Source organism: Lathamus discolor, chromosome Z (assembly GCF_037157495.1).
Source record: "Lathamus discolor isolate bLatDis1 chromosome Z, bLatDis1.hap1, whole genome shotgun sequence".
Taxonomy (NCBI): domain Eukaryota; kingdom Metazoa; phylum Chordata; class Aves; order Psittaciformes; family Psittacidae; genus Lathamus; species Lathamus discolor.
The window spans coordinates 72,752,838-72,779,853 of record NC_088909.1 but is presented as its reverse complement, the minus strand read 5'-3'; the positions used below and the strand labels follow the sequence as shown (position 1 = coordinate 72,779,853).

Below are 27,016 nucleotides of genomic sequence, written 5' to 3'. Positions count from 1 at the left end.
CCACAACTGAATAAAGAGTATTATCCTTTGAGCATATTAGCCATTCCCAGAGACTTCTAAAATCTTCGTCACACAATAGTAAATCTGCTGTTGCCAAAATAATAGATACGGTCTGATTTTATGGGGTTTATTTTTCCTTGGAAATGGAAGGCTTGGGGTTATTCTGCATTTCTCCACTATACTAAAAAAACCTGGTAGGGCCCTTTTATCCTTTTCCCCAAGACCTGTGGTTTCATTTCACTTCACATAATCTCACAAACTTCACCACTTCAAAGTGTTCTATGGTTCTGGGGTCAACCCTGTTGCTGCTACTGGGAATAACCCAGAGTAAACTATTGCTGCTGTCAGTCAGAGGCTCCATCAGCTCTCATTCAAGCTAGCAACTTCTACAGTGCAGAACCATGCTGTAGGACAAAGACAGAAAACAACCCTAAAAGAAACAAAACAGTCAGGAGACAGAGTAAGGTCTATGAGGGGAAAAAAGAAAAAAACAATCAAACTGTTATGCAATTACTCATATAAAAAAAGCTACAAATTCCACTGCTGCTACACATACTAATATGTTAACTATGGGTACCCTTTATAGACTCTTTTTACACATTATGTCACGCTTGCTCACACAGGATTTAGGAAAGAGTGAACCAAGTGCAAAGGAGCATAGCTGTGACAAACTGGAGACTCTGAAAGAAAAGCTGTCCTAAAGAGAGATTTCAAGTGAGCCCTGCCATTCAGGAGCATGCATAATCCATAAGATTTTTGCACAAAACCAGTCTTCTATGTTGCAGTTTAAAGCAAAAAACATTAAAATATTTGGTACTGCTTTCAAAGCACTTTTAGTTACGAGGCTACAACAGACCTTTTTAACTTGGGTTTCTAAAGCTGTATCAAAGGCAAATACATGTACAGATGCTGTACATATCCAAAATTCAGGTCAAATCTTAATGCATTGGATGTGATTGTCAGTCCCTGTTTTTAGATACTCAAACTTCTTACTGATGACTGTATTAGGAGTCTATCCTTGTTTCTAAAAATAGTTGTTTTCTTACTTCAGTAGGAAAAAAGTTAACTCCCATCTGATTTAATCTTAACTATTTTAAAGGCTCCAACAGGAAAACCTCTACCTGAAATATGCAAAGTATTTAATTTCTAATCTCTTACTGGTAATTTCTCTGAGAACACGTTATCAATCCCTAGACAGACTTCACTTCACATACTAGTGTATTTTCAACTGTTTTGAGATTTATGAACCCTACTTCACACACTTACCGTACGTGACAAGAGCATGTATGCAGGGCACATACTTTCTTTTTCATATGCAGTTTTGTCCTTTAACAGCTTTTAGATAAAAAGCAGGCAGAAGAATGAAGCAAAAAGATGCTGGCAGTATACATGACCAGCTTCCTAAACATCTGATTATCAAGAATGTCCTTATGATACTTACAAACCTTTCTTCATTAAGAGAGCAAGTCATCCTGATGCTTCCTATAAGTAGAGGTAGTTTTGCATTTTCTACCAGCATCCGTTTACTTGTGAGAACTCCTGAACAAAGAAAACACATATAATTGCAGGGCCAGAGGTTTACAAGGTGGCTCATATTTGATTAACTGCTATGTTTTTCTCTATTTTCCTTGCTAATGCCACGATTTGCATCTCAGCATCCACATACATGCCCATTACAGGGAGAAAACAAGCCATCCTTTTCCTAATTAACCAGTAGTCCTATAAACCTTCAGAGGCTGGTATTACTTTAGCACTGTAGAGGCATACAGATTCATCAGTAGCCAAAACAAGAACAGAAGAGCCCAGCCCATGCAAAACTAGAAGTAAATCATTAGGCAATGTTTTTTGTATCATCTGATACTTCAAAACATTTGATGACAGAATGTCTCAGAGAGGACTGTGAACTTTGACAGAGAAGATTGTTCAGGAATTATGCTGGGAGGCAGCACTGTGTCCATACCGGACTCTCCTCATACTGCAGTGAATCCAGATTGTCCTGAGAAATCCTTGCATGTGGGAATTTGGCTTTCCGGAAGCCTGTACAATCAACAATGACAAGTTCTGACAGCTCGAGCCTATGATAAGCATTTCCCCTGTGAAGTAAGAATCATCTTGCATGTCTGCCTTACACATGCCGACAGTCCATTATCCAATTAATTACTGTCAGCGTTGAGTCACACCAAATGAGAATTGGTAACACTCCTTAGGACAATCAGTTAACAGGAATTCAACTGTGTCAGCAGCATCACATTTATTCTTCAGATGACTAATATTAACATCTATCATTCTCTTCTTCAGCATTCTGTTCAGTAAGGATCCAAAGTCCAAGTTAGCAATTTTTCAAGCTGACTCACAACCACCATCGTACATGGTGTCAGCTGCAGCAATCACTTCCAGCAGTGCGTCTTCTGACCGCAGTTATGGCAAAGGCAGAACACTTGCCAGAATCAAAAGCTGTCTTCAGAGAGAAAGGCTGGACTATGCAGCCAGCCACCACTGCAGCTGTACTCTCTCTCACAGCAAAGTTTCATCAGCTGTGGCACCAAATGCCCACCTAAAGGCCAAACAGAGCATTAGAGGTGCAACATGAAGATGCTAACTAACTTGAGGGGACTTTCCCTAATGTCTGTGTTTCGTGGCTACTTGTTGCTCACTTGTGTGGCACTGCTCTTCCCCAGTACTGACAGGTTGTGTCATCACTTTCAGAAGAGCATCCTTCCCCTCATTTTGTCATTCTGCCAGTTCCATGACATGCTTTCTTATCATTTCAGGATTTCCCCTCACCTTGGGGCAAACAGTTAGGCCATTACCTAATTTTTCCAAAGGGAAGAACATTTCCCATACGTATGTCCCTTTCAAAAGCCAGTTTGCTTTTGATGACACTCATGGTTTCCTCTTCAAAGAGACCCTTTTTGAAGTTAACTTCAGATCACTTATTAGCTCTCCCTCCCTGCCTGGTCATCTGCAGTCTGTGTGGATATTCTTTGTTTACTCTGTCTTTATTCTTTGTTTACTCTCCCTTTATCAAAATCAACTGGTAGGACAACAGGTGATGTCACACTGACTCAGACGTCACTGCTGTCCCGCTGGGAGGACTTACCTGTCAATGCAACATGACCTTCACACAAATTTCCAGTCCCTTATAAACATACCAACCTCCTTTTCTGCCACTAAGCACCTCCTGGTGCTTTGCTGCTTCACTGACTCTTCCAAGAGGCACCACTGCTCTTCTACAAATTTTAAACTTCCAACCTTCTTGGATTTTATTAGCTGCAGTTAAGTGACAGAACTGGTATGCTTAATCACAAAACTAGTGGTTTAACTTACAAATGTGTTTATAGAGTGGGTGGAAAAAGAAGATGGGTTGTTTGGGTTATCGGTCCCAGTCCTTTACCACTACAAACAACTATGCAAAATAAGCAACCCCAGAAGGAAAAAGAATACTACCCAAACACTTAGTAAACTTTAGGCTGCCCCAATGAAAAGCCTCAGAAGTCCACACACATCACTGGAACAGAGAAGACCAGTAGAATGTTTTTCAATAGTTCAAACACTTAGCAAAAATCTACCTATGCAAAAAATACAGATGGGACAGATCAAATTCTTCAGCAGCAGAAGGGCAGCACAGAAAAGGCATGGGGGACAGAAAACAAAAAAGAAGAAACCAAGCAGTCCTTAGAGATCATTAAAGAAACATACAAAAGCATGGTTTAGGTATTAAGATACAAACTTACAAATAGTTTAGAAAAGGTAAAACCGTGTTTTCATGTATAATATTAAAGCAGAATACAAATCAAAGTACATGATAGTAAAAGAAAAAGCTTACTCTTAAGGCTGTATGTGTAGTTACAAGCACCTACACATTTAAGAAAAAACAGTAAAAGCTCATTGTCCCATGACTGATTACAAGAATTTTGCTGTTGCCTGTTATTGTCAATACTAAAGTTGTCCTTTAAATAATATGCTTTTAGGCTATTGACTGCTGAATGTCTTAGTACTCTACAGCCTGGTAACTACATTTTCTTTTAAATTAAGGTCAACTATAGCAGCCACAGAGTAGCTATCTCTACCCAAAGGATAAAGTTTCAGTATTTTCCCCACTGTAGATGGGGAGAATAATCCCAGAGCTGAAGTTCCTCACAACTCATTTGAAGAAGGTAGTTTGGGAATCAATTTTTTCCATGCTTGCTACACTACTGTGTATCAGGCAGAACACCCAAGCAGATGTGTAGCTGTTACACAGTTAGTAAAAATGGCATACTATATTGTCAAAGCTTAAACTATTTAATTACTAAAAAGCACTTCTTCAGTTTTATTTATAGAAATAGAAGACAATAAAGAAGAAATCAAACTGTTCTGAATCCCATAAAAGATAACTACTACAAATTCAGTTAAGTTCTTCCTAGAGCTTAACCTGCATTGAAATAACCCCTAAAAAGAACTGAAAGTCAGGAACTGTATAAGCACCACTACACTACACAAGTGTTTTCATATCAGAGCAAACTATATTAGATCTGCAGACAAAGGAAATGAAAGTGTGAGATCTGTTATGAGCAATTCTAAAAAATCTTTTTTTTTTTTTTTTTTCCTCTTTTCAAAACATTAGTAGTAACAGGGTCACAAATTCATACTGCATACTTATAGATGGTAAATAAGCATTAAGTGCTCATGAACTGTACTGGTGATGGCATTTACACCCTCTTTTTTGCATAGAAAAGAAACAACAAGCATAACAGTAATAGCCACCTGGTATTTTGACCCTATTTGGAAACTCATGGCCAGAAGTTGCAAGATTTTCCTTCAGCAAAATACATTGCTTTAGCTCTTCCTTTTTATGACAAGACTATGTATTTATTCTAGATTTTCACGTAGCTTTCCAAATGGCAATACAAGGTAGCATAATACTTAATTTAGAACAATTACATGGAGGCTTAATTTAGAAAAACAGGAAGTTGTTACATGTATGCTTGAAATACTTTGTTTAAAATATTCAATTTCTGAATCTTTTTCACAAGAAATTCTGCTCTTCATGCACAAAAATCCCAACTTATTTATACAAAATCTTCAACAAGCATCATAATACACAGTGCCAACATCTGTATGCAAGGATCAAAGATATGAAATCAGATTTCAGTGCAGTTTAAGGCAAACATTGATTTAACACTTCTGACAGCATGTAGTCTCCCATATAAACTCAACCTTTTAAATCTCTGTCCTTTCAAAATTCATACTTTTAAATCGTTCTTCAAGCACATCAGTATCTCCATCACTGTCCTTACTACATAAGTTTGCATCAAAATCCAGCTCATCCTCCAACTCCCTGCTCTCTTGGTCATTTTTAGTAGTCACAGTCTGAGCTCTGTCTTGTCCTTTATCAATCCTGCAGAAAGAAAGAGGATGTTGTCACCACCCACTTCTGGAATTTATTTTTCTTTTACAGAAGAATGGGATGGAGGGGAGAATACTCTACCAGTGATGGAAGGGGGCGGGAAGTGGAGAGGAGCAGAGGGACAGTAACCTAAAGTTACTTTAATGTTGAATAGGAAAGACATAAAAGACAATAAAGGAAAAAGTTTGTGAAGAAACAAAAAATATATGTGAACAGTTTGACCAAATAAGCAACAGCTGGCCAGTTGTCACAAACCAGTAAATTAATATAGGATGCTCAAAAAAGAGAGATCAAAAAAGCCAAAAGCATGCTAAATATATGAGGTAATTCTGCTCAGTATTAGCCTTTGTTTAGTTTTTCTGTTCACTAGTAACTGAATCATCAAATGACAGACAAAACGCAAACAGTAAATTGGCTTATGTATATTCTAGGGTGCTTTAGACAGAAATACATTTTGAAGTGCTTTGTTCCTAAGGAAGATTTTCAATTGCTATTAAAGTGCCTTAACCAAGAAAGACTTTGGTTTTAGTTTTGCTTTTGTTTTTCCCAGCCCCACTAACATCAATAGGCACTGCACCCACAGTTTCAGCAGACGAAAGCGATGGTAATGACTCCTACTGATTCCTGTCAGGATTATTCCTGTCAGGATTATTCCTGCATTCTCCTGGAAGGCATGCTAAGGCACATGAAAAACAAGGTGCTTGGTGACAGCCAACATGGCTTCACTAAGGGGAAATCCTGCCTGACCAATTCGGTGCCTTCTATGATGGGGCTACAGAACTGATGGACAAGGGTAAAGCAGTTGATGTTATCCACCTGGACCTGTGCAAAGCGTTTTGACACTGTCCCACATGACATCCTTGTCTCTAAATTGGAGAGACATCAATTTGATAGGTGGACCACCCAATGGATAAAGAACTGGCTGGATGGCCGCACACAAAGAGTTGTGGTCAATGGCTCAATGTCCGGCTGGAGATCAGTAAAGAGTGGTGTCCCTCATGGATTGGTGTTGGGACCGGTCTTGTTTAACATCTTCATCACTGACATGGACAGTGGGATTGAGTGCGCCCTCAGCAAGTTTGCCGATGACACCAAGCTGTGTGGTCTGGTTGATATGCTGGAGGGAAGGGATGCCATCCAGAGGGACCCTGACACGCTTGTGAGGTGGGCTGATGCCAGCCTTATGAAGTTCAACCATGACAAGTGCAAGGTCCTACACCTGGGTCAGAGCAATCCCAGGCACAGCTACAGACTGGGCAAAGAAGAGATTCAGAGCGGCCCTGCGGAGAAGGACTTGGGGGTGCTGGTTGATGAGAAAATGAACATGAGCCAGCAGTGTGCGCTCACAGCCCAGAAAGCCAACCGTATCCTGGGCTGCATCAAAAGGAGCATGACCAGCAGGGCGAAGGAGGTGATCCTGCCCCTCTGTTCTTGTGAGACCTCACTTGGAGTGTTGCGTGCAGTTCTGGTGTCCTCAACATAAAAAGGACATGGAACTGTTGGAACAAGTCCAGAGGAGGGCCACGAGGATGATCAGGGGACTGGAGCACCTCCCGTATGAAGACAGGCTGAGAAAGTTGGGGCTGTTCAGCCTGGAGAAGAGAAGGCTGCGTGGAGACCTCATAGCAGCCTTCCAGTACCTGAAGGGGGCCTTATAGGGATGCTGGGGAGGGACTCTTTGTCAGGGACTGTAGTGACAGGACAAGGGATAATGGGTTAAAACTTAAACAGGGGAAGTTTAGATTGGATATAAGGAGGAAATTCTTTCCTGTGAGGGTGGTGAGGCACTGGAATCAGTTGCCCAGGGAGGCTGTGAGTGCTCCATCCCTGACAGTGCTCAAGACCAGGCTGGATGAAGCCTTGTGTGGGATGGTTTAGTGTGAGATGTCCCTGCCCATGGCAGGGGGGTTGGAACTAGATGATCTTGAGGCCCTTTCCAACCCTAACTATTCTATGATTCTATGGTTCTATTCAGAATATGGCATAAAGAGCAACGGCTTCTTGGCAGTTTCCCAACAAGCTTTAGTATAAAGGGAAGATACAGTTCAGTACTGAAACTATGTAACCTACAAACTACTTACGGAATTACTATTTCTTCTTTTTTTCCACATTTAGCACAGATCTCCAGCTTACCAGCACATGGTCGACAAATACTATGGTATGGATCTTTTACAGTCTTCTGGAGGCACTTCACACTGTGTGTGAGAGAAAGAAAACCATTAAAAAAATATTTGTGGACACTTCTTGAACATTATGTGTTCAAAGACAATACAGGTGCACTCTTCAAAAGAGGAACAACATTTTATAGGCCAGTTTCGTATGAAACATTTGGTGTTTCAACAAACAGCACTATCAAAATAACTGCGTGTCTTACCTCTTCTTTAACTTTTTCAGGAAGAATTATTAAAACAAGAAGTGAAGTAGAATCATAAAATCACTAATTTTTATATTTAAAGTAACAAAAGAAACCTTACAATTCATTTCAGCAGGTAGTTTTACTTTAAAGCTACATAACTTTTTCTGGTTCAGTGATAAAATGAAACAAGAATATGGTATAAAAAGGTGCATGCATTTTTCAAGTACAAAGCTTTTGATTCAAACACCACGGTGTCATCCTCTTCCTTATCTCAGAGTATGAAGAGAGCCACTATTGGACTTTGTTTATGAATACAAGCCTGCACAGAATTGTATTCTTCACAACATAACTATGTAAAGTTTTTTTGCTATTCTTTTAAAAGATGTGATAAAACTCTGTAGATAAGTCAATTTTAAAATGCTATGCCTTAACATGCAGCTGACATTTAGAAAGCCTTGTATTTTTGCAGAACATAACTATATATCCCATGTAATGCAGCTGCCTTGAAGTCACTCTTTTTTGGTTCCTCAGGCACTCTAAAGGCTGTCAGGAAAGATTTAGGATACAGTTCTGAACAGTGGATTTGCAGACCTGGCTAAAACAGACTGAAGAAAAATATCAAGTGTTTTTGCATGCCTTATAAGGACAGATGTCCTAACTAGCATGTAGTTAAACAGAAATTTTTACTTTCTTTCTCAAATCCCTGTCTTACATACTATCACTTTCCCCCTACTGTCTTCATCTAGATTCTGATGATCTTTCACTACTAAGATGTACATATCCAACTCCTTAAGAAGCTGTACAATCACAAGAATTGATGTAGACACATTCAACAAAAGCAAAGTCTGAACTGCCTAGCGTTTCTGGTCTTCCCTTTCCCCCACAGAAAACCTACAGTTAGATGCCATTGGAAATAGCAATGTAGTTTGATTTAGTTTGGTTTTTTTTTGTCTTTCTTCTATGATCAGTTGCATTAGTAGTAAAAATAATGTCTACAGCTATGTCACACCAAAGAGTGGCACTATCAATGAAAGGTGGATAGGCTTTTTTTCTAAAAGAGTTTAATTGTAATAACTAAACACTTGAAATACAAGTAAACTAGGGATAACTTGTGGCTGTACCAACAATCATAATTTTGAGGATGTCAAAAAACTAAAAATAAGGTACAGAAAAGTCCTCTATTACCACTGTCTGTGATGTGAAGAATTCATTTTTCTTGATAATAATCATGGTTTTAAAGTCTATAGTGTGTTTACTCCCCCTAGAAGCTTCACACATTGAAAATCTTCATAGTTTTGTCCTTTCAGAACAGTGGCCCATTGTACTGCTGTAGGCTGGGCTAGAAACCAACACCTGTAGAGCTAAAATTGTTTGCAGCCCAACTTGTTCAAAAACATGTTGGAAAACATCACATATTCTGCCATAAGCAGCTGTCCCACAATGTCACTTCTTCCATTTCCAATACTGATCTACACACTTTTTTGCCTCTCTTTTTCCTTCAACAGTAGGCAAAGAAGAAGCAAAAGAACCAGATCCACCACCACAGGATTTGCTACAGCTCATTACTTTTAAATGGGACGTACATAGTCATTCAATAAAGAGTTAAAGAAGAGAAATGCCGGCTTCACCCATGATGAACAGAACCCAGAATGTTTACTTTCAGAACCAGTGAGACTTCTACCTAATCTATTCCCTTTTTTACATGAAAGCATGAAATTACTTACTAAAACCAAAATACTTGCTCCATGTGGTTTCATATTAAAAAGTAAAACTTCTCATAAGTGGCGGATATAGTATGAACAAACATTCCTTCCCTTTTAACCTACTGAAAATCAAACTATCATTCACGGAACTGCAAGCATACATTTACAGAACCCCTTCAAGCAGTTCATAAGTATTTTAGAAGTATGTAATTCAAGACCCACAAACACAAACTACTGTGACAAAACTGTCTGAATCATACACAACACCCCAGCTGCAGTTCCTTTAAGTGTTTCGTTGTTGAAACACTGGCTGTGCCTGCTGCCACAGAGGTAAGAACTTCTGCAGCTGAGCAAGAAGAAAGTAGAGAGTATCCACTTCAGAAAATTAACCTATCATAAACCTAGACATTATTTTAAGATACTTGGGGTTGTATTTTTAAAAAATTGGGCTTGTTCAGCCTGGAGAAGAGAAGGCTCTGGGGAGACCTTAGAGCAGCTTTCCAGTGCCTAAAGGGGGCCTAAAAGAAATCTGGAGAGGAACTTTTTACAAGGGCATGGAGTGACAGGACAAGGGGGAATGGCTTTAACCTGCCAGAGGGGAGATTTACATTACACATGAGGAAGAAGCTTTTCACTGTGAGGATGGTGAGACACTGGCACAGGTTGCCCAGGGGAGCTGTGGCTGCCTCATCCCCAGCAGTGTTCAAGGCCAGGTTGGATGGGGCTTTGAGCAACCTGGTCTAGTGGAAAGTGTCCCTGCCCATGGCAGGGGGGTTGGAACTAGGTGGTCTTTAAGATCCCTTCCAACTGTTATGTACTTACGCAAAACCACGTAATACAGAACTTTATGCAAATAATGCTAAATGCTTAAAATTTAGGGTTATAGCTTCATGTATGAAAAGAAAGAACATACCAAGAGGCAATGAAATGCATGCATTGCAAACATTTTGTAGGACTTGAGGCCTCTAATGCTGAGAATAATGTTGCTGATAAGTTTTGGTATGACACAAAACTATAGCCTTCCTCTCCCCACTTCTCTCCTACACAGTCTTTGTGAACTACAAAACTTAAGAGATGTTCAGATACCCCTAGTACTGACTTGCAACGAGGCCTTAGAATATTGTGTTACAACTGGTTCGGATTTGACTTTTATTCAAGAGGACACACTGACAGTTTTGGAAACTTATAGGTCCACAGTTCAAGCATTTTAACAGCAAAGAGGGAAGCAGCTGCTTCTCCATATTTCCTTTTCAAAAGTTGAAGATAAAAGACTAGCAAATTAGAAAATTATGTATTAGAAAATACGTATTGTCATTGCAGACTCCAAATTTGAAGAATGTCATACAGTAGCAGCTACTGTTTGTGAGTTTCCAAAACTAGAATATTTTTCCAAAAAAGTCCACCAACAACACTATCAGTGATTAACACAAAGTATCTTAACTTACCATTTTTTAGGCTTCGTTAGTGGTTTGTACTTGTTGAATTTTACCCGCCACTCCAAGATACCTTTGCAATGCTGACACACTCCGTCATGAAGCTTAGCATTTATTTTCTGATCAAATAAAAAGAAACAAACATGAGAATTATTTAAAAAATTCCTACTTTCATTAATATAATCTTCCTTAGAAAGCATTTCCACCCATCATGTGATTAATATGGCATTTAGAAAGACGTTTGTTTCATATTAACATGAGCATTTCATATTCTGTTACTGTTAGTAATTTTCTTCAGTGGAAAGAGTACTGAGGTAACCCTTTACCTTGAAGTAGCCTTCATTATTTTTATCATAATTTTAATACTGTTAATAATTGTACTTATTTATGTTATTATATTGTTGGTAATAGGTAATTATAGATATTTTATTATTATTTTTTCATTTCCTGAGATTTTATAGAAATGATCACTGAAATACACAGTTTTCATCTAAAGAAGAGAACTTGCAAAACTTAACATTTAATTTATATTGCTCAAGCTACCATTATGCTACCTACTTTAAGTAATGTGTCAGGATTCTCTTCTCAGAACACAATGGAGTAAAATACACATTATTTGCAGTCAAATCTTTTAATGTCTCTCTCATCATACACTTCATTTACAAAAAAGCAACCCATTTTTGCACTCAAGTATCTAAGATAAAATCCGCATAATGGTCATTTAAACTACGGCGTATTTTCAAGACAATGTGAACAACATTTTCTTGAACACTTTGTAGTAAGTTTTCTCAGGTATACAAAATGTCTACTGGCCAGTATATTTGCACAAGAAGTTATTCTGAGATGGGAAGCAGTACCAAACTACACTGTTACTATAAATAACAAGCAACATATACTTACACATTCAACCTACTTTTACTTCTTCCCCACCTAAAAATGCCAGCAGTAACTATCTATCATATGGGTGTGCGTGTTCATTCAGAACTCTAAAAATAGAAATTTAGCCATTATAAAGTACATATATATAAAAAAAATTAATCTATTGTGCCTTTCTTGAGACAGCTTTAAAATGGATACTATATCAAAGTTAGATTATTAACATTAGATTCTTAACACTAAAACACATCTATTTCTTAGAATACCTAAAAGTTTGCTGGAACAGATACTGCATTAATTGGCATTAGAGTTCATGCCATTCTGAAGAAATTTTCTGGGTTTATGACACATAAGAACTTCTTACTACTGCACAAAGTTCCACTTCAACATACCAGACAAAGGAACAAGCATAGCTTTAAAAATACAGTATCTTACTCTGTTTCAAAAAATGTATGTATGCTGTTTATGAGTGGGACTATACTATGGAGCTTGTTTTCCACTGTTTTCATTTGCAGTAAGCTTCAACCATTTGGTAAGAGTGGTGTGGTTAACTGAAGGTGTGGCATTTTTTGGCTGGTTGAGTTAAAAGACAGTAAACTTCTTTTCAAATTATCAACTACTTGACACGTTAAAAAAAGAAAGAAAGTAACACGGTTTTGAACAATGTCTGAATATCGAATACAGAAAGCTGTGGTTCTGATGTCAGTCATGCATTATGGATTAAATTTTTATCTGTATTGAGTCTGGCTGAGATGGAGTTAATTTTCCCCAGAGCAGTCCTCATAGGGCTGTGCTGTGTATGAGCAGCTAGGAAGATGCTGGTAACACATCAGTGTTTTGGGTATTGCTGAGCAGTGTTCACGCAGCATCAAGGCCATCTCTCCAACATTCTTCGTCACCAGCAGGCTGGAGTGGGCAAGATCTGGGATAGGACACAGCCAAGACAGCTGACCCAAACTGACCAGAGGGATATTCCATACCATATTATATCTGCCCAGCAATAAAATCTAAGACTTAGGAGGAGGGAGATGACACTCATTATTTTGACATTTGCCTTCTAGAGCAAACACTACATCTCTGTGTTGTGGCTGGACATCACCTGTTACTGAAATAGGACCTGAGGTGGCTGGTCCCTGGGTTACACGGTGTGTGGAAAGATTTGGGCAGGTTCCTAGGGTGTTTATCAACTCCCATAACCTGGGACTTCACACCTGAACAGAAAAGCAACCCTGGAAAACTGACGCACCACCTGATAGGAGGGTGCCTTGCCTACCCCAGTGAAAACCAGCAGCTTCTAGCACTGTACTGGGGCCTGGCCTGTGCCCGTTTGGTACTCTCAGAGAAAGTTCACAGAATCATAGAATCATAAAATCAGATAGGTTGGAAAAGTCCTTTAAGATCATCCAGTCCAACCTGTATCCCAGGACTGCCAAATCCACCCCTAAACCATGTAACTAAGGGCCTCATCTATACATTTTTTTAACACTTCCAGGGAATGTCATTCCACGACTATTCCAATGCCTGACCACCCTTTCAGTGAAGAAATTGTTACTAATACTGAATCTTAACCTCCCCTGGTGCAAGCTTGAGGACATTTCCTCTTGTCCTGTCACTTGTTACTTGGGAAAAGAGTAACAAGTTACTCTCAAACTGCCTTTGAAGACATCATGGTTGAGATAGGGACCCAAACAACTATAGTATTTGCATCAGTAGTGAAAAAGAAACAGTGGGCAACAACAATGGGCCCATACCACCAATTAGTAAGGGAGGAGAAGAAGAAAGTCAGTCCTTTGACAAAGAAATTGCAGGAAGGAGTGGGAAAATTTAGACAGGAAGCAGACATACCCGGTCCCTGCCCTCATCTGAACTTCAAGACACGCAGATAGCTGACAGTTGCCAGCCAGGTGAGCAGATTGCTGTATGGCTGCTCTGATGCTGGGGTAATGGGGCTGACAGTCAGGAACTGGAAGGTAAGGAAGTCCAACAACTGGGATACCATGATAGAAACCAGGGAATTTAAAGAGGAATTGGAAAAGAGGCAGCAATTTGCTGTCTTTGGAGACAGCTCCTCTCAAGTGTGAGGTCAATATACTCATTCAAGGAAGCTCTTGTTAAGTCTTCAGGAAAGCAGACTACTGGAAACGATGGCATCGAGTAACAGAGAGAACTAGCGGTGCTAGAACTCATCTACAGTGATCTAGAGGATGATAATGACTCCAAAGATCCCAAGGACGTCATATGCACTTGGGCCATATGGAGGAAGGTGATTCGAAGTGCCCAAGCATCACATTTGAACAGCTTGGCAGCAAATTACTGCTCAGATATGGATACACCAACTGTGGAGAGCCTCTTTTTTGCTCAAAAACTTGCAAGAAAATTTCTGTACCTCCTCAACCCTATGGGCCAGTACCTTGGCTATTAGGGGCACCCCAAGAAATCAGTCGTGTCCTGCGCTGCTCAGAGAGAAAGTAAGCCCCAGGAGCATGCCATGTGGTGCACTCTGGTTCTTCTTGTGCAGCCAGAGGGACGACACGAGGAAGTGGGATGGTGAACTCACCTTTAAGCTGGAAGCCCATGTACGTGAACTAAGAGGGAAGACTGCTGTCAAGAAGGGGTCACTCAAGAAGGCTGTCAGCATGGTTGCTGTAGAGACACAAAAAGGCAACCAGTGGTCTCTCAGACACAGAACTGAAATGACCTCCCTTGATCCTGGTAAGGGGCACTTCTGGTCCGTTACTGCAAGGGTCAAACAGTGAACACTCTGATGAGGAACAAGAATATAAGGTACCTGCCTTGCCAAGGGAGAGGAAAGGGATGACCATGTATACTGGACTGTATGGATTTGATGGCCTGGCATATCAGACCCACAGAAGTAGAATGTTCTAGTAGACACTGGTGCAAAGCATACACTGGTGCCACCAAGGTATAGGGGCACACAAGCCATCTATAACTCTGCAGTGACAGTGGGGTGCTAAGAATTGTCTGTATCAGAGGCTGAGGTGAGCTTAACAGGGGACTAGTGGGATCATCTAAGGCACATGCACAAGTCCAAGGCACCTGATGAGATTCATCCATGGGTCCTGAGGGAACTGGTGGATGAATTTGATATGGCACTGTCCATCATATTTGAAAAATCATGGCAGTCAGGTGAAGTTCCCGACGACTGGAAAAAGGGAAATAACCCCCATTTTCAAGAAGGGGAAAAAGGGAAGGGAACTACTATTACGGGAAGGGGAAAACCCACGGAACTACAGACCAGTCAGTCTCACCTCTGTGTCTGGCAAAATCTTGGAGCAGATTCTCCTGGAAGGCATGCTAAGGCACATGAAAAACAATAAGGTGGGTGGCAACAGCCAACATGGCTTCACTAAGGGGAAATCCTGCCTGGCCAATCTGGTGGCCTTCTTTGATGGAGCTACAGAACTGATGTCCAGCAGTTGGTGTCATCTACCTGGACATGTGCAAAGCATTTGACACTGTCTTGCACAACATCCTTGTCTCTATACTGGAGAGAGATAAATTTGATGGACAGACCACCCAATGGATAAAGAACTGGCTGGCAGGCTGCACGCAGAGTTGCAGCCAACAGCTCAATGTCCAAGTGGAGACCTGTAACAAGTGGTGCCACTCAGGGTCAGCGCTGGGACCGATCTTGTTCAACATCTTTGTCAGCAACACGGACAGTGGGATTGAGTGCGCCCTCAGCAAGTTTGCCGATGACACCAAGCTGTGTGGTCTGGTTGATAAGCTGGAGGGAAGGAATGCCATCCAGAGGGACCTTGACACGCTTGTGAGGTGGGCTGATGCCAGCCTTATGAAGTTCAACCATGCCAAGTGCAAGGTCCTACACCTGGGTCAAAGCAATCCCAGGCACAGCTACAGATTGGGCAAAGAAGAGATTCAGAGCAGCCCTGCAGAAAAGGACTTGGGGGTGCTGGTTGATGAGAAAATGAACATGGGCCAGCAGTGTGCGCTCGCAGCCCAGAAAGCCAACCGTATCCTGGGCTGCATCAAAAGGAGCATGACCAGCAGGGCGAAGGAGGTGGTCCTGCCCCTCTACTCTGCTCTTGTGAGACCTCACCTGGAGTATTGTGTGCAGTTCTGGTGTCCTCAACATAAAAAGGACAAGGAACAGTTGGAACAAGTCCAGAGGAGGACCACGAGGATGATCGGGGGACTGGAGCACCTCCCATACAAAGACAGGCTGAGAAAGTTGGGGCTGTTCAGCCTGAAGAAGAGAAGGCTGCGTGGAGACCTCATAGCAGCCTTCCAGTATCTGAAGGGGGCCTACAAGGATGCTGAAGAAGAGACTCTTCATCAGGGATTGTAGTGATATGACTAGGGGTAATGGGTTTAAATTTAGAGATTTAGGTTGGCTATAAGGAAGACATTCTTTACTGTCAGAGGCACTGGAACAAGCTGCCCAAGGAAGTGGTGAATGCTCCATCCCTGGCAGTGTTCAAGGACAGAGCGTTAAGCAACCTGTTGCTCAAGGTGAGGTGTCCCTGCCCATGGTAGGGGGGTTGGAACTAGATGATCTGAAGGTCCTTTCCAACCCTATGATTCTAAGTGTCAAAAGCACCCCACTATGACTAGCCTAGAGGTCCCTTGCATCGTTGGCATAGAGTATCTCAGGAGAAAGCACTTCATGGACCCAAAGGGGAACTGATGGGCTTTTGGTGTAGCCACTGCGAACACACAGAAGATCAAACAGCTATCTACCCTGTCCAGCTTCTTGGAAGGTCCCTTTGCTGTGGGATTGCTCTCAGTTGAAGAACAGCAGGTGCCAACTGCTACCAGGACATGCACCAGTGGCAATATTCCACAAACTGAGACTCCCTGGCTCCTGTCCATGAGCTGATTCATCAACTGGAGAGCCAAGGAGTCATCAGCAAGACTCACTCACCTTTTAATAGTTTTATATGGCCAATGCAAAAGTCTGATGAAGGGTGGAGGTTAACAGTAGACTATTGTGGCCTGAAAAAAAGTGATGCAGTGAGTACTGCTGTACCAGACATGTTTAAGCTCCAATATGAACTGCAGTCAAAGGCAGCCAGCTGGTATGCTACAACTGACACTGCCGATGCATTTTTCTCAATCTCTTTGGCAGCAGAGTGCAGGCCACGGCTTGCTTTCATGTTGAAGGGGTGTCCAGTACGTGTGGAATCAACAGCCCCAGGGGTAGAAGCACAGTCCTACCACTTGAAGAGCTAAAAACCACTGATGACATCATTGTGTGGGGCAGCAGCACAAAAGTCTTTTATCCTCCTCACAGAGGAGGATTCTTCTGAAAGCTGGTTTCACCATAAAGAAAAGTAAGGTCACAGGATCTGGTGCAGGAGATTTAGTTCTTGGGAATACAATGGCAGAATGGATGCTATGTGCCTACCAATGGTGTCAACAAGATAGCAACTATGCCTCCACCAGCTAACAAGAAGAAAACACTAGTTTTCCTTGCAGTGAACCCCTTTGTGGGGTTCTAGAGAAAGCATATTTCATGTTACAGTCAGCTTGTGAGCCCTCTCTATCAAGTAACCCAAAAGAAGAACTGTTTTGAATGGGGCTTTGAGCAACAACAGGACTTTGAGCATATCGAGCAGGAAATAGCTTGTGTGGTAGCTCTTGGGCCTGGGTGGACACGCAAAATATACTCTACACTGCAGCTGGGGAACACAGTCTCACCTGAAGCCTGTGGCAGAAAACATCAGGAGAAAACTGAGATTGACCACTAGGGTTTTGGAGCCCTGGGTATTGAGGATCATAAGCCCACTACACCCCAACTGGAAAAAGATACTAGCAGCATAAGAGGGGGTTCAAGCTGCTTCAGAGGCTGTTGGTACAGGAGCTTATCTCCTCTCAGCACTTCAACTGCCCGTGCTATATTGGATGTTCAAAGGAAACATCCCCTCACACAACCAGGACTACACAGAGTGAGCAGGTAGTGTTGATTACACAATAAGCTCAACTGCCCAGGAATCCTGGAAGATATCATGGACTAGCCAGAAGGCAGAAGTTTTGGAACACTGCCTGTGGAGGTGGCTCATACCCAAGAGGCACCACCATGAGTTAGCTGAAGATGAAAGGTGTTAGGCTTTGTTTACTGATGGATCCTGGCAGCTAATGAGGAATGAGAGAATAAAATCATTGTATGTTCACAGCAGATATCTGTTAAAGGGCTGGCAATTCAAACTGCTGTCAACACTGACTGTGTTCATTCTTTCAAAATTCTTGCAATTTGAAGATAAGCCTTCTTTTCAGTGCTTTAAGAGCACAAAGTAAAGCTCCAAGTAATGTAGCCTGAATAAGCTTCTAATAACCTGCAAATTAGCCTGAACTTTCCAGTTCTTTCTCTCACACTCATGATTTGCATTAATTAGTAATGCATGAGGGAAGAAAGACACAAACACTGTAATTTTTATTTCCAGGTGTTCTTTATCATGATCAACTATTTTTAGTACAGCTAAGGTTGAACCCAATAAACATCAAAAGATTGCAATAGTTTAAGTTGAAGATAGCTTGTTGCCCTTCCAGAGGGAGTTAGCTTCCTTGTTGAAAACCACCTTGCTTCCCATAATACATCCTGACATTATGACTATGAATGGAAGCCCTGTTACTAAGTGATGCAGGGATAGGCTCAGCAATGTGTAACACACTTGGAATGCAAGAGACCATGCTTAGGACTGCATGTGGTATAAACAGTGCAGAGGAACATACTAGGAACTACTTTCACCTCTCATTTAAAGTTTGTCATATAGGCTGCCTATTACAAATTCTGCTAAATATTTGCTATGGAACAAGCAAATATGCATAGTTATTATTAATGGAGCTTTATAAAGCTCTTCCCCCTTCCAATATGCGTATCATCTGCCTCCAGAATACACAACAACCATATGGCGGTGGATTTCTTTCTTATTTTTTTTTTTAGCAGACAAACTAGAATGCAGGCCATCCTAAATTCCAAAGATGCTTTTTAATTTTACTCATTCTGTAGATCTTTGCATGAAAACACCACCTCATAGCAAGACGTAGAGACTACTCATGTGGCATATAAAGACTACATTATTGGGACCTCTTCACCCTTGTTCCAACAACAAATCCCTGCAACTCATCTGATGATTAGTCCGATCTCTATATTAACACATTGCTTCACAACTGAAAAAGGTCTTAGAAGACAATACAAGAAGCTCTAAAGTAAAGTAAAATAAAGTTAATGTTCCAACAACAAATCCCTGCAACTCATCTGATGATTAGTCCTATCTCTATATCAACACATTGCTTCACAACTGAAAAAGGTCTTAGAAGACAATACAAGAAGCTCTAAAGTAAAGTAAAATAATGTATTGAACTGCACAGCAACAATCACATTATCCATTGTCAATGAATCTCTATCAGAAATTGTCTGTCTATTTAGATTACTTCTACACAGTCACATTTGAACTGTTCTATTGATATGATCAGCAACACTTCAAATATCCAGTGCAAAGATGAACAACCTTGACCAAAATGCTGCCTAGGAGCCTTCTGACAGCAAACTAGATTGTTGATTAGATTGTAGATACAAAGATCACATTTAAGATCCTGATCCAGGAATAAAGATGACTGGACTTTTCAACCTAGCCACCTGTAAGACCACAAATCTTAACACAGCAGCTCAAAAAAATCACATGGTATATCTGCTCAGAAAGCAACAACTGGAAGACAGACAACAACTTTTAAGTTCTAATTTCCTCCAAGAGGCACATATAGCACAACCTCTTCCTCCCCTTCAGCAATTTCCTGCATTTTTTACTCAATGTTGGCACTTCAAGTACAGGGCGGTGTAGTTAATCACTGGCTCAGTACATCTGAATAGGAGAGAGACTATGACTCTACATACAACCCTTCTACCAGGCTGATGATTGAGAAAGTCAATAAAGAATGATGGATTTATGTCAAGCAAGCAAGCTTACAGAGTTTAACTTTGGCTTGTGCTTGCCTTTTAAGTTTATTCTGGTCAGAAAAAAATCCCTGATGTTTAAATGATACTATTACTAAAACAAGTTTATAGTTTGCTGTTATTTTCTATACTAAATCCAATACTTCACCTGATTAAAAAAAAAAAAAAGAAAGTAGCATATCACTTAAAAAAGCTATGTTTACTTGAAGAAGTGAAGAAAGATGTATCGAATTAAAGATTTGGATAAGCTATTTTTTCATGTTTTTGAAATCATCAAGGAACATGTGAGAGTAAATTATTCTAACAAACTGGAAGAGAAACTTTTCTGGTATCTCAGTTCCCAGAAAGAATAGGGAAGTTATTAGTTAAATCAAAGAAATCCCTTTGCTGATTATTTTTTCTGTTAAAACTCATTTTTCAATATAACTTGTACATTGCTTAAATTTTTATATATTCATATTTTCTTCCTTTTGCCCATTTAACAGCTTGTTTTCTTTAAAAAAAAAAAAAACAACAACCCACACGAAGACCTCAACAAGGCTTGTCAACTTCATTATTCCCTTCCAAATTTTCTACCTAGCTTTCACACAGGTTGCTAGCTCTCATACACAAAGAGGTGGGAGGGCTTATTGTCTGAAATGGACTTCTTGATGTGAGAACTACTCTTACAGTACAGATTCTGTTTCTGTCACAGTAGACTTTCTATTTACTTTTTTCTTTTGTTTTTTTTTTTTTTTTAATGCTAATTTATTTCCCTGTTTCAGTCGAGAGCTCTTCCTTCCTTTTGGGTTTTTTTTGGTTGGTTGGTTGGGAGGTTTCTTGCTATAGTTCCCTCCAAGGACAAGTGCAACTCATCCAGTGCTACAGTATGTCTATATATTCTCTGAAGAAATTATAGTTATGCAATACAGACAGGATAAACAGTCTTAAAGCATACAGTCATAAAATATTCCATGTGCATATTATATACACACTGTCAGGTCAAGTGCACTAACAAAACAGCAACCTCTGTATGCTCACGTAACCCAATATTAAATCATGTAACAACCCGCCAAAAGCAGTTCAGAATGCATTAAAGTAAACACACGCACCTACACCTACTAACTTGATACACAAAATAATACCTAGCTTAAGCTAGCATTAAAGCACTCACAAGCAAGATGTAATGATGGGGTTTCAAAAAAGCCTCACTGTCTCTTTGGAAGTTTCTAATTATGTGAGAACCTATGGGTATTTTGAGTTACTCTACTGAAAGCAGACTCCTACTACTGTGAACACATCAGTGCTCTACTTGGCTGTAAAGGAATGCAATGTCAATGCCATCCACTAACTTCCTTGTCAAAAGCACAGGTGATAAAAAGCACAGGTGACACTGCTCCAATCAAAAAGGCTGAATAACTACACTTCTCAAAAACAAAACTCCACAGGATCTCCTGTGAATGACTATATAGCAGAGTAGATCAGCACAGACTAACAAACATGAAACAATGATACAAGACATCAGATTTTCAGGGTTCTAATACACATTTCACAAGTAAGTTCTCCAAAGAGCTCCACTTACCCACATATTGTATCAGTATTACTTTAAATTCCATTTTCTACATAATCTTTTTTTTCTTAGGAGAAGGATATCTAACATTTTAATCAAAGACCTAAAGTCTTCTTTGTATCCATAATGGTGACGTATGGTTAGCTAGCATTTAAGGTCCTTTTGTGCTTCACTGCTATGGACTTTAAAACACATGAAATAAAAAGCTTTCTCTAAGCCCAATTCCAAATGGCCATCTTGGAGATCAAGATGTTCGGCTTTTTTCAGACCTGTGCCCATGATTCTTAAAACATGCATGCAACTAGCAAGAGAATATACACACTTGGAAGGACCAACAGCCAACTCTCATCTTCTTCCTCACAAAGAACTCAACACATGCACGGTCTCTCTCTCACCATGAGTTAGGTTAGAGTTCAGAATAGACCATAGAATCATAGAATAGTTTCGGTTGGAAGAGACCTTAAAGATCATCTGGTTCCAACCCCCTGCCACCTGCAGGGACACCTCCTACTAGACTAGGTTACTCAAAGAGCAACTAGACTCTACTAGACTAGGTTGCCCAAAGAGCAACTAGACTGTACTAGACTAGGTTGCCCCGTCCAACCTGGCCTTGACAGTTCCAGTGATGGGGCAGACAGAGCTTCTCTGGGCAAACTCTTCTGATGTCTCACCATGCTCACAGTAAAAAGCTTGTTCCTTGTATCTAACCTAAATCTCCCCTCTTTCATCTTAAAAGCCATTCCCCCTTGTCCTCCACTACTTGGTAAAAAGTCCCTCTTCAGCTTTCTTACAGGTCCCCCTTTAGGTACTAGAAGGCTGCTCTAAGGTCCTCCTGGAGCTTTCTCTTTTCCAGGTTGAACAAGGCCAACTCTCTCTGCCCATCTTCATCAGAGAGGTGCTCCAGCACTCTGATCATCTTCACGGCCCTTTTCTGGACTCAGTCCAAAAGGTCCATGTTGGGGGCCTCAGATGTTATGCTTGCTCCTCTTCTCCATACATGAAAGGCTATAACCCAGGCCTGAATGTAGTTCTAAATCCATAATAACAGGGGTGGTTAGAAAGTAGACTTCAGCCTACCAAGCTACGCTATGTCGCATCAAGAACAGGAAGTAACCAAACTCCGATATCATTAATCTGATAATTCCAGCTGGCTACTGGTTGTACTGGGTTTACATGGCAAGGTTTTGGTAGCAGAAGGGATACAGGGCATGGCCTCTGTGAGAAGCTGCTAGAAGCTTCCCCCATGTCCAATAGAGCCATTGCCAGCCAGCTCCAAGATGAACCTGCTGCTGGCCAAGGTCAAACCCATAGTGATGGTGTTTGTGCCTCTGGGATAAACTTAAGAAGGAGAAAAAGTTATCGCACAGGAGAAAATTCAGCCAGACAAAGGAGTGAGAATATGTGACAGAATCAGCTCTGTAGGCACCAAGGTGAATGCAGAAGGAGGGGAGGAGGTGCTCCAGGCACTAGAGTGGAGATTCCACTGCAGCCCATGGTGAAGCACCTGGTGAGGCAGGCTGTCCCCTTGCAGCCCATGGAGGTCCATGGTGGAGCAGATTCCACCTGCAGCCCATGGAGAAGCCCATGTTGGAGCAGAGAGATGCCCAAAGGAGGCTGTGACCCTGTGAGAGGTTTGTACTGGAGCAGGTTCCTGGCAGGACCTGCGACCCCATGGAGAGAGGAGTCCACACTGGAGCAGTTTGTGAAGAACTGCAGCCCATAAGAAGGATTCACGTTGGAGAGTTAATGAAGGACTATCTTCCATGGGAGGACCCCCATGCTGGCACAGAGGGAGAGTGTGAGGAGTCCTCCCATGAGGATGAAGGAGCGGCAGAGACAGCATGTGATGAACTGACTGCAACCCCCATTCCCCTGTCCCTCTGTGCTGCTGGTGGGGAGGAGGTAGAGAATTCAGAAGCAAAGTTAAGCCCAAGAAGAAAGGAGTGGTGGGAGAGAAGGCGTTTTTAAAATTAGGATTTATTTCTCATTATCCTACTCTGCTTTGACTGGCAATAAACTTATCTGTCCAAGTTAAGTCTGTTTTGCCTGTGACAGTTCTTGGTGAATGATTGCTCCTTGTTTTTATCTTGACCCACAAGGCTTGTCCAGTTAAGGAGTAGGAGTGATAGAGCAGCTTTCGTAGGCATATGGCATCCAGCAAAGGTCAACCCACCACACTGGTTTATCTGTAGCTCCTCTCTGAGCTTCAACTCACTATTATTGACTGAGCATTTAAGATCTGAGTCCCTGAGGAACCTGGTCTAGAGGAAGGTGTCCCTGCCCCTGGAGGGGCCTTGGAACTAGATGATCTCTAATATCCCTTCCAACCCAAACCATTCTATGATTCTGTAATTCTGTAACCTATATTCAGTTGTTCTGCTCCTCGTGCCATCTTGCAGTCTTGACCATCAAAACAAATTATTTATCTGTACAGCCAGCTGAAGAAGCAGCTGACATAAACACTATGGTAAAGCTAAGGTTCAGAGTTAATAACCTCTGAAATTTAGGGAAATGTGGATTATCATCTGGGGTGTACTTAATGAGAGGAAAGAAATGGAGAAACACATCAGTCATTTGGGTGTAAATATGAATCACTTTGTGGTTTACCATCTGATTACAATAGAGTTCTAAATGTTCTCATTGAATGCTATTTGCTTTCATCTCTAGAACTTCTCCAGCTTCCATGCTGACTTATGTAATATACTTTACATAAAATGTATATTCATAAAATATAATGTATATTCCTCAGCTGAGTACCACAAACAGCTCTCCTGGAATATACTGTGTAAACCAAACACCCATAAACGAATTCCAAGATTCAGTAACTAACAACACAGTGTGTCTGGGTTTATCCTGTCCTGGCTTTTCCTTCTTCAGTTCATCCTAGATGCAGGCTCTCCCAGCACTGTTGTAGGCAGTTGTCCAAAACCAGTAGAGAGGCAGTGTACTTCGTTGCAAGAGTGTTTCACCTCAACCAGCCTATCCTAGAGTAATGCTTATAGTAAAGATTGATCGTTAGAGGAAAGATACATGGAACGTTCATCATGTTTTGCAAGCAATCAAATATATAGTCTTTAAGATTAGAAAATGGATGCCAAGTTCAGTGGCAGACTCAAAACTCTTCAAAAAGAAAAACCCCTGAAGAACTGGATAACAACTGCCAGTAGGGAAGTCAGAAGACTATTACATCAATTTCCTCTGCAGACACTGCTTCACAGAGAGGAGCAGCAATAACACTGCAAACAACAACCGAACTCCACCTGCAGTGCAACCTGAAGTTACTGTAGTTAATATTCAACATTGCTAATGCAGTGCACGAATGCAGCAGGATAAAATTTTTAAGCTATGAAGCATTCTGCAGCCTTTCAAGGTAGTATTACATAGGACAGTGTGTAACAGTAGTCAAAGATAAGCCAAATATCTAAAATTAAAAAAGAAAAAAAGAAGTTTAGCCATGATTTACGGGAGACCCACCTTCTTTCAGCAGCCCTGAGTGTTCTGACCTACTGAGCTAGTGAAGAGGGGAAAGAAAGAATGGCGCATTACTTTATCACTTCCTGTGATCAAACTGCTACTATTTCATCCTTTCCCTCATAACACCTTGAACATCTGGTGCATCTGATCATTCCGGAGTAGACAAGGCAGCAACGCAAAACTGTCATAATTCGGGATAGTCTGTAGCTATACTATGACATTAATCACCTAATCTTTGTTAGCCTAACTAAATTTCTCAAATAGCAGAATCAGGTCTAGTCATTAAGATAAAGACTCCTGTGTATCCCTTAGCACTAGAATCTGTACATGACAATATGCCAAAAGAAAAATTACTTTCTCTTTATCACACACTATCTAACCTCCACAACAGGAAGCACCTTCTTCAAGAAGCTTCCCTGTGTTCAGCAATCTTCACATGAACTGGCAGGCACAGACAGAAAAGAAATCAGAAAGGAAATAGACACAGTCCCATATTACTGGCAATGTCTGCAGTAAACCTTGGCTACATTCAACAGCTTTAAACAAAATTACTCGTGTGCATGGTACTGTGTAGTTGGCTCTACATGATACAAAATATTTAAAAAGGGAATGAAAACAGCCATCTGGGTATTAAACTAATTGATTTAGTTATAGAACTGATGTCAGAATTCTGTTTCTCTTTGAAGACTTTTCTGACAGACCAACTCTCTAGGATATTTTTGCCTATATGTGTTTAGGCCAGACAGGAAAATATTCTTCTATTGGGGATCACGCCATGACTCACTCAACAAACAGCACTGGTGCTGCTTAGAGTCCCATTTAAGCAGCCTGTTCAACTTGCAGAACCAGTCCTATTTTCTACCAGTCCTCTTCTCTCAGTTGTTTCTGACAACCCAGTCAGGTTCAGTTAAAGGGATACTGACATAACAGCAATAGCACGAGATAAGCTTCTTCTAGGATGCTCATCTTGTGTTTTGTTTTACTCATCCCTTTTCATTTAAGCCTGTAAGACAAAACATCCCACTTTCCTGTTGTTACTGGTCAGGCACGCCACTTGGCCTTCATCCTCTCCAGCACTGCTATTTTGTTACCACAACTACAAGCGCAGAAAATGTTCCAAGAATATATTGTAAACCATTTCCTTTTCCATGCTTAGAAACAACAACAACAAATAAAAGACAACAGTGGTCTTTTTAAACAAGTGTGACCATATCAAACCATGATGTTGTATGTAGCAAAAGCGCTGATAAAACATCTAAAGACACTTTTCTATGTAACTATTCAGAAAAGCCCCATAAGATTTTTTTAAAGCTTTAAAGCCAACATGAATCCTTTCTGAAGTTGACTCAAAAGAATGCAAAGTGCAACCTGGTATTTACGTGGATGATGGGGTGTCCTGCTCAAACCATGACATGGGGGAGCTGTTCAAAATAAATTCTCAAGATCAGATGTTTGAAATAAGACCACATAGTCACAAACTCTGAGAAGACCAAATACCTTCCAAGAAGTCACACGGACGACAACACCGCAGGGAATATTTACTTACTGCACTATAGTAAATGCTTTATTTCAGTCCTTCTCTTAATAATTCTTTGGCTTAACAAGGGCCTGTCATGTCATGACTATGGGTCAAGTATCACACAAAATGCATTTGCTTACACAGCTGCCTCAGACCGGGCTTAGGTGACAGCTGGCTGAAATGTCTTGTTATGTATTATGCCCTTGACATTGCAGTGAACGCTTTGGACAGACCGTGATGAGAGGTTTCTCCACTGCCAAAATGATGATGCTTCTCGGCCTGCACTGCTGCATAGCTTTGTGGGCCTGAGGCTTCCCAACACCTTCTGGCCGAAGGCCGCACCGGGGCAGGCCACCGACTGAAGGGCACCCTGCACCCAGCAGGCCGCATAGGCTCCTACCTACGCTTTCGACAACAAACCCCTTCCGCCGCTCCGCCCCGCAGCTGCTCCGCGGGGTCGCTCCGCCCTGCTGCCGCTCGGCGGAGTCACGCTGCTAGCGCCGCTCCCGTGCCCGCGGGCAGCGAGCTGCGCGACCCGGCCGGGGCCCTGCCGCAAGGGGCTCAGAGCGGAGCGGAGCGGGGACCGCCCCGCTACGGTCCGCCCGCGCCTACCTTGCGCCGGGCGCTGGTGTCGTACTTGTCGTTCCTGAAGGCGCGCGTGTTCTGGTACCGCTGCGACCGCGTGCGCGACACGTTCCCCCGCTCCGAGCTCATTCCCCAGGCAACCGCCACTGCCCGCACCGCCTGCCCCGGAACCTCTCCGCGCCACCCCCGGCCCGTC

At 41.5% G+C, this 27,016-nt stretch overlaps 1 protein-coding gene across 2 annotated transcripts; it reads right to left on the bottom strand.

Annotated features, from left to right (window-relative positions):
- Positions 1 to 3,740: 3,740 nt before the first annotated feature.
- CZH9orf85 (chromosome Z C9orf85 homolog) lies at positions 3,741 to 26,986 on the bottom strand. 2 transcript variants are annotated; one of them, XM_065662351.1, is made up of 4 exons: positions 26,848 to 26,986; positions 10,894 to 11,000; positions 7,471 to 7,584; positions 3,741 to 5,380 (listed from the first exon to the last, which is right to left on the bottom strand). In XM_065662351.1, the coding sequence occupies exons 1-4, from the start codon at positions 26,947 to 26,949 to the stop codon at positions 5,203 to 5,205; spliced, it is 501 nt and encodes a 166-aa protein (XP_065518423.1). In that variant the 5' UTR covers positions 26,950 to 26,986; the 3' UTR covers positions 3,741 to 5,202. The 2 variants fall into 2 exon arrangements, with proteins under 2 accessions (XP_065518423.1, XP_065518424.1); XM_065662352.1 differs by having other exon boundaries at positions 5,249 to 5,380; positions 7,523 to 7,584.
- Between the last annotated feature and the right edge of the window lie 30 nt (positions 26,987 to 27,016).

Excerpts from the sequence above, each read along its gene's own strand:
- CZH9orf85 (XM_065662351.1), bottom strand. The coding sequence starts at position 26,949 with ATGAGCTCGGAGCGGGGGAACGTGTCGCGCACGCGGTCGCAGCGGTAC. Across the intron at positions 7,585-10,893 it reads CTAACGAAGCCTAAAAAATG|TGTGAAGTGCCTCCAGAAGA; the intron begins GTAAGTTAAGAT and ends TCTCACACACAG. Across the intron at positions 5,381-7,470 it reads AAAGAAGAAATAGTAATTCC|GATTGATAAAGGACAAGACA; the intron begins GTAAGTAGTTTG and ends TTCTTTCTGCAG.